The sequence below is a fragment of the Vicia villosa genome, linkage group LG1 (assembly GCF_029867415.1).
Source record: "Vicia villosa cultivar HV-30 ecotype Madison, WI linkage group LG1, Vvil1.0, whole genome shotgun sequence".
Taxonomy (NCBI): Eukaryota; Viridiplantae; Streptophyta; class Magnoliopsida; order Fabales; family Fabaceae; genus Vicia; species Vicia villosa.
The window spans coordinates 97,352,357-97,360,483 of record NC_081180.1 but is presented as its reverse complement, the minus strand read 5'-3'; the positions used below and the strand labels follow the sequence as shown (position 1 = coordinate 97,360,483).

At 36.4% G+C, this 8,127-nt stretch overlaps 1 protein-coding gene across 1 annotated transcript; it reads right to left on the bottom strand.

Annotated features, from left to right (window-relative positions):
- Positions 1-1,437: 1,437 nt before the first annotated feature.
- LOC131613144 (peroxidase 12-like) lies at positions 1,438-3,090 on the bottom strand. The gene is made up of 3 exons (XM_058884842.1): positions 2,758-3,090; positions 2,382-2,576; positions 1,438-2,236 (listed from the first exon to the last, which is right to left on the bottom strand). The coding sequence occupies exons 1-3, from the start codon at positions 3,010-3,012 to the stop codon at positions 1,616-1,618; spliced, it is 1,071 nt and encodes a 356-aa protein (XP_058740825.1). The 5' UTR covers positions 3,013-3,090; the 3' UTR covers positions 1,438-1,615.
- Positions 3,091-8,127: the final 5,037 nt, after the last annotated feature.

The window sequence follows — 8,127 nt, the reverse complement described above, 5'->3', positions numbered from 1 at the left end:
TTAGTAACTAACTAGGAATAAGTAATTATAAGTTGTGTCTTTTGAATTAACGAACTTAGAATGCCTAATTGAAGTCTGAATTGACCTAAGAAATTAGGGAATTATTGTGTAGATTAGTGACCTATACACCAAAGAATTGGATGCAGTTGCAGTGTTAATTCTCCTTAATATTTTAACATATTATAAATTTGATTAATGCACAGTTTATCAAGAAGTATAAGTAAGGGAATCAAAAGAAGAACAACCAGTTTTAATGTTTGTGAAAACGAAAGGAAGTTTTCTAGTCTCGGTGATTTGGATTACCCTTCGTTCTTTATTGTGTTCGGTGCAAATAGTGGATTGGTTAAATACAAAAGAGTTGTTACTAATGTTGGTGGTTCTGTTGATGTTGTTTTACACTGTCAAAGTGAATGCTCCTTTTGGTGTTGATGTTAGTGTTTCAGCTAGCAAACTTGTTTTCAGCAGTGAAAACCAAACTTAAGCTTTTGAGGTAACATTCACTAGAATTGGATATGGTGGTTCTCAGAGTCTTGGTCACTAGAATGGAGTGATGGAGTTCATATTGTGAGGAGCCAAATTGCTGCTAGATGGAGCAATGGATTCTCATCAGCATCCTTTTGATTTTTCACTCTATTATAATGCTTTGTTTATGTGAAAGTGGAAACACATTATGGTTACCATGCATAGGTGGAAACATGTTATGTGAATATCTGTTAGAGAGACATGAACACACAAGAAGAAGCATATGTAATATCAAACATGGCAGTACGTGTTTGTTAAGTGCTTACAGAATATATTTGAAATAGAGAATAATATGAAACACGCAAACCATAACAATGAAGCTGTTGGAAGTAAAAAGAAGAGAAAGTAAAAATGAAGCTGCTTGTCACTTATAAAGTAGTCCCACAACGAAATTTTACAAATAAATAAAAATGTTTATAAACCTGTTTTACACACTTGTTATCAAATCATAATGTGTTGGGTTGCTCTTGAGAACAACATGGGCTTAAAGCCCAAATGTTATATTTTAACATTTAATTTATAAATAAATTTCCATAAAAAACTTAATTATAATTATTAAAAATATTTATTTATTAAAAGTAAAAAAATTAAAAAGTTAAAAAAAAAATTCACATGGATTTTAGAAAAATAAAAAAGTTAAATTAAATGACACTTAGACATGTCACACAAAAGAGTTTGTATATTTAATCCTATAAATTATACTCTTAAAAATTCATAATTATTTAACAACTCGGAGTCAAGGACACCTTATTTTAAGCTTATTATATCAAACCATTACAAGTCCAACCATTGCCTTATTAGTACAAACAACTTATCCAATTTGCTACTGAGCCTCTTGAATCTCATTTTCAAGTTGCTACTTGAGTGCTAAAGTATATCTTAAATTTACACCAATTTTGAGACGGAAGAAAAAAATTAAAAATGCAACACAAGCTTTTATTTTTCCAAATTAACATTCTTACAACAGGTATGCAAAATGCAAAAGCACTCACCTAGATTTTTTTTTCCATTACTTTAGTAAAAGTAAGGAACATTATTACATCATGATAAAACTAACCTCTAGAAACAAGAAACAAAGATTTGCTATAATTTATTACATTTCCAAAAATCCTTCAACCACGTCTTCAGCAACAGAAGCAATGAAAGATTTGCTATCCTTATTCCTAGCAGAGCAATTAGCACGAATCTCTCCTTGAGTTCCAGTCAAAACATTAAACTGACCCATTTTAAGCATAGCAGCAATAAATTTCTCATAGAAAAGAGACTGATTCACAGCAAAATCAGTAACAATACTCTTAGTCCTCTTATCAGTGTACAAATCCTGATCCGAGGTAAAAAGACCCTGACGATTCATAAGATCGACGTAGTATTTGTTATCAAACTTGTTAGGACTACGAATATCCAGAACAGTTGTGTTGACTGTGGTGGAAGTAGGACAAGTGAGTTTAAGGTTTTTGCCGTAGGTTTTGTCCATGACAGTATCTTGCGTTGGGTATAGTCTGTTTGTGAAAGAACTGCAGTGGCTTATGCCTATTGTGTGACCACCTGAGAGTGCTACTACATCTGTTGGGTTAAGGTTTTTGGTTGCAAGTGAGTTTAGGATTGTTGTTGTGTTGCTTGTTGGTGAAGGAAGGTTCTGTTTTGTTACTTCTTGTGTTGCAAATGTTAATGAATCTCTTCTTCCTAATGGAATTTTGTAATCTGGTCCTCCTGACTGCATTGCAAAAACATTCAATATTTTTTCACATAGAAATAGTTTTGTAAAATAACTTATGAAAGCACGGACTCCATACACGTCTTTTTTCAGAAATGTTAGTGCTACAGATAAAATAACTCCTAATTTATTTTGGATTACTTACGAGGAAAACGGAGTCACGCGCTGCGACAGCGGTGATATCAGCACAAGAGACGATTCTTCCGCACTGCTTCTGGACACTGCTGCGAAGTTTTTCGATTATCTTGAAGGCCTCAGCCCTAAGAGTCAAGTTTGGTGGTGCATCTTTCTCACTTGGACCACTTGCTGATCCATCCAATAATACTGATCCATCACAACCCTGCATTTTTATTCATTTTTCAAACATATTAATAACCAATCATGTCAAATTATCTATGCAACCAAAGAAGGTTGATGTAAATGTCTCCTTAAATCAGTTCAGTTGATAGCTGTGCAAGGACATTTTATTACTACTGGACCAAAAAAAAAAGAAGGTTGATGTAAATGAATATTTTGCTTACCTGAACAAAGCAGTCATGGAAGTGAACGCGAAGTAGGCCAGCAGCTTGGCCAATATCTTTATCAAAGATTTTCTTGAGCTCAGTTCTGATGATAGATTCAAGCTTAGGACATTTTGAATCGTAGAAGGTCCATGATAGTCCCTTTACTATAGGAGGTGTGGCTTGTGCTTCAGAAACTTTGATGTGAGAAAAGGAAAGAAATGTAAGGATTAGAAGAAATGTGAAGAAAGCACTCTTAGAAGAAGCAGAAGCCATCGTTAGATGAAGAAAAGGGTGATGAGTTTAGATGTGATAGGAATACTAGTATTTAAAGGTAATTGGGGTAGTTGGATGTTCATGAATATGAATATTTTGCGTATGACAATTTGGAAAAGTAGAGAATATGTTTCATAATTTCTATGAGATTTTAGCATATATTGACTTTTACAAGACTATGTTATTTTTCATGCATATAAATATTCAGCAGCAGCCATGTAGTTGTTTATTCAAGGACGTGTCTGAAGCAGCACACAGATTTAGTTGACGATGACATACCCAAAATAGCACTATTTAATAATTGAATTTTATGATTTTTTATTTAAATATATGAATTAGAGTCACTCTCAAGTTTGGTATAAGTTAACCACACTTAACCATAAAAAAATAAGAGAATTTTTTATTAGACCTCTTAGTCCTCTTGGTCACCCGCGCTGAAATCCTCAAAATGACTCTTTATTTCGGAAATGCATTTACGAAGTCTACTTTTTATGGGAAAAAAGTGGTTTCGGAGATGCACTCTTCGAAAACACCTTTTTACTATAAAAAAAAGTGTTTTCGGAAGTATATCTCCGAATTCACCCCCCTTGGAAGATTTCGAATATGTACTTCTGAAATCTTCTCTGATACAGAATCCATCAAACAAACAACAACGCTTCGATTTAATTACAAAACATGGAAATTACAAACATCACATAACATAAAATTAAAGTTACATATTGTTAAACACGGGTAGGTGAGGATGAGTCAACATTTTGATAACGTCGGACCCCGATCTTTGAAATTTCGCATCCAACTCCATCGGACCCTACGAAGAAAATCGGTCGAAAGTTGACCACAAAATCGCTAAATCCTCGTCATTCTAGACTTCAAATGGGGTGAACTCAACGTCTCCCTCGTCGTTAAGCGAAGGCGAGCGATATTCAAGTTTAATAACCTTCCGATTTTCTGGGTATTGCAATAGAGTGTTGAACGACGTTATCAATTCCGGGAACGGCGTGTCGTGCGAGAAGCGAAATTGGAACGGCGTCGGGTAGCCAGTGCTGAAGTAGACAAACGCAAGGTGTGGGTAGGTTTGTGTCATTGTTGTTTTGTGGCTTGATGTTGATGAAAAGGATTGGAGTTGTATTTATAGACTTATTGGAGTAATAATGACCCAACAAACCTTATCTTGCTTTCAGTGGATCTTTCGGAAATGTACTTCTGAAAACATCCCAAATCTCATCAAATTTCGGAAATACACTTCCGAATTAAGCAGAAACATACCTGAATTTTAAGTTTTGAGTTGTGCAGTGTATTTTGACAATTAACTACAAATTGAACCAAGCATAAGCATAGCATAAACAATGACAACATAAAATATAGGCATATTACATTCTAAAAAACAATACATACAAAAAATGACACGCACCGGTCACTACAAACAAAAACGGTCCGGTAAAAACTAAAATTCGCCGAACCAATCGGTGGCTTAAATCTAAAATCGGTATGTTCTTCGACCGCTCTCTATTTTCCTCACGCTCTTGCTTCATCATTTCTTCAACCTCCGCCTCTCTTTCAACAAAAGGATCCGGCCAAGTCTCCGCCTCGTTTGTATGATGTGCCGTCCACTGACAAGAAGTAGCCGGTATAGGACACCCCGGTTTCAAAAAAACTTGCATAAAGTGGCGCGATCTTAGATACCTGATACATATGATGCGGCTTGATCGGGATTTTGTATAAGTCAATCGGGATTTCACTGCAAGTATACAGCTTAGTCGTTAAGTTTTAAAAGATTATCGAACCCACAAGGACTGAGGGTCAAATAATGCGGGTTTTCGTTGCTAATGGCAGCTAAGGCTATCGATTTGTTGCTGATTGTGAAACGAGAAATTAAATTTGGTTTTAATTAAATAATGAGAATTGATATACCGGTGTGCTTTCATCGACCATCGAGTTAATAATCTTCTGCATAATTCGATCCATAAAATATTTTCAGAATAAGTTATTTAAATTAAAAATCTCCACCTCACGCTTTCGCGTCTATTGACTCTAATTATACTGACAGTTCTAATACATTTGCTTTCGCTAAATTATCACAAACCGAAAATACTTTTTGAAATTTAAATAAAATACAATCAACTCTAAAGCGCTTTCGCTGTATTTAAAGTCGATGTTTGATTTCCACTATCCGGTAAAAACCTCAAACTTTCGTTATCTTAATTGTGTACCTTAACTAAATTTCTATTATCTTTAATAAAAATCCTTTTAACAGTTAATTTAGAAATCAGAACCAGAAAATGATTTAGTATAGTTTTATGCGAGCAGTGATTATTAATTCATCCGGTTAATGGTTAGCACACCGGTACAAATTAATTAGCCAGACATACTATTAATAATAGTTCCAGAATAAAAACCATAAACAAACATATATTCAAGCATGATATCAATTTCGTAAATTAATAACAAAAGCATAAAAATAAAAACCTGGAATTAAATTGAAGTAGCAAACACTTGTTCTTCTTGAGTACAGACTAAATGCAGAAACTGAACTTTGAAACGAACAGTAAATTTCCTAAATCTAATACTAAATTCTGAAGCTTGAAATAAAAATCAAACGCACCTAATTTCCGGTGTAGAAATTAAGTGCTTAAACGATGCAGTGGTTCGAAACAGGAATGGAAATTGAAATCTGGGAACTAATTGCAGAAAATTAAAATGAAAATGAAAACTAGGTTATTACTGGTAAAATTCTCCGAACCCTCTTTCTGTTCTTCCTTTTCTTTATATAGTAGAGGCCAAAACGGTTGAAGGAGGAGATTGTGGAGCAGTCTACTTCTTTGCTGAAGAATCGGGGACTTGGACGACTTGGACGGTTGAGGGAGAAAATTGCGGAGTGGAGATAATTCTGGGTGAGTGGAGTCTTCCTCTTTCATCTGCAGCTACAGACTAAATTTGGGCCATTTGGTGAAGACTCGGGGCGGGGGCCCAGAAAGGGGTATGGGCGCCCCTTTGTTTTGAGAAGCCAATGAGTGGGGATGGGGGCCCCAATGTTGGTATGGGCACCCCCCTTTCTTTCTTTCTCATTTTTCCTTATTCTCTCACGTTGAGAATAAGTGAGTGAGGATGGGGGCCCCAATGTTGGTATGGGCACCCCTTCACTTCTTTGTTTCTTTTTTTTTTTCTTTGCAGAACATGGATGAAGAGTGGGGGTGAGGGCCCCATAAGTGGTATGGGCGCCCCCCCTCACATATATATATTTTTTTTATTTTTTCTTCTTCCACTTTTCTTATTTGGGCCTTGGGCTTCCAAATGCGGTCTTTTATTTTTCTCCACTTCTTCGGACAATTCCTCGAAAAATGTCAGGATTTTCTTCTTTTAGTCGAACTCGGGATAATTTTAATACCTGAAATAAAGTGAGAAAATACCAGCGTAATATCAACACTTTTATCGATTTTATTACAAAACATGGAAATTACAAACATCACAAAACATAAAATTAAAGTTACATATTGTTAAACACGGGTAGGTGAGGATGAGTCAACATTTTGATAACGTCGGACCCCGATCTTTGAAATTTCGCATCCAACTCCATCGGACCCTTCGAAGAAAATCGGTTTAAAGTTGACCACAAAATCGCTAAATCCTCGTCATTCTAGACTTCAAATGGGGTGAACTCAACGTCTCCCTCGTCGTTAAGCGAAGGCGAGCGATATTCAAGTTTAATAACCTTCCGATTTTCTGGGTATTGCAATAGAGTGTTGAACGACGTTATCAATTCCGGGAACGGCGTGTCGTGCGAGAAGCGAAATTGGAACGGCGTCGGGTAGCCAGTGCTGAAGTAGACAAACGCAAGGTGTGGGTAGGTTTGTGTCATTGTTGTTTTGTGGCTTGATGTTGATGAAAAGGATTGGAGTTGTATTTATAGACTTATTGGAGTAATAATGACCCAACAAACCTTATCTTGCTTTCAGTGGATCTTTCGGAAATGTACTTCTGAAAACATCCCAAATCTCATCAAATTTCGGAAATACACTTCTGAATTAAGCAGAAACAGACCTGAATTTTAAGTTTTGAGTTGTGCAGTGTGTTTTGACAATTAACTACAAATTGAACCAAGCATAAGCATAGCATAAACAATGACAACATAAAATATAGGCATATTAAATTCTAAACAACAATACATACAAAAAATGACACGCACCGGTCACTACAAACAAAAACGGTCCGATAAAAACTAAAATTCGCCGAACCAATCGGTGGCTTAAATCTAAAATCGGTATGTTCTTCGACCGCTCTCTATTTTCCTCGCGCTCTTGCTTCATCATTTCTTCAACCTCCGCCTCTCTTTCAACAAAAGGATCCGGCCAAGTCTCTGCCTCGTTTGTATGATGTGCCGTCCACTGACAAGAAGTAGCCGGTATAGGACACCCCGGTTTCAAAAAAACTTGCACAAAGTGGCGCGATCTTAGATACCTGATACATATGATGCGGCTCGACGCGTCCAAAGGCGGTCGACTATGAAGTGGAAAAAATGTCTCACATAATCCAAATCTCGTCAAATCGACACACACCAGATCGTACGCACTTGCTATGAGATGGTCCATATCGGGGAATGACATCTACTTCGAAATCGGGGTGAGACCGCTTAGTGATGGAACAAGTGAATCATGAAGTTTATCAAAGTTTTCTTGATTTTCATAGAGTCGGCCATAGATGTCTCTATGTGAAGTCAACTCCGAAATAAGTGTTCGTCGAATAAGAGTGTGATTTTCTTCTCCTTTTCCGAGCAAACCGGCAACGACACGATATCCACAATTGTCGTCGGTGCCAACATCAACTATGTTATCAATATATTTGTGCATAAAAAGCGGCATCTCATCAATGTAGATCATTGGAGATTTTTTGATCGGAGGTGTGCGCGGCGGCTTCAAAATACGGGCTCCTTTGTTAATACTACACTTGGACTTTGATGTTGGTGAATCCGGGATCAATGTATCAACATGTTCAAAGTAGGAAGGAGATCGTTTGGTTGATGTATCTTCTTGGGTACTTTTCGGCTTTTTTGGCACACATTTGGTTTTAATCGATTGAGATGGCGATTTCAAATCGGTGGTCTCCGGAAATGAAATTTTT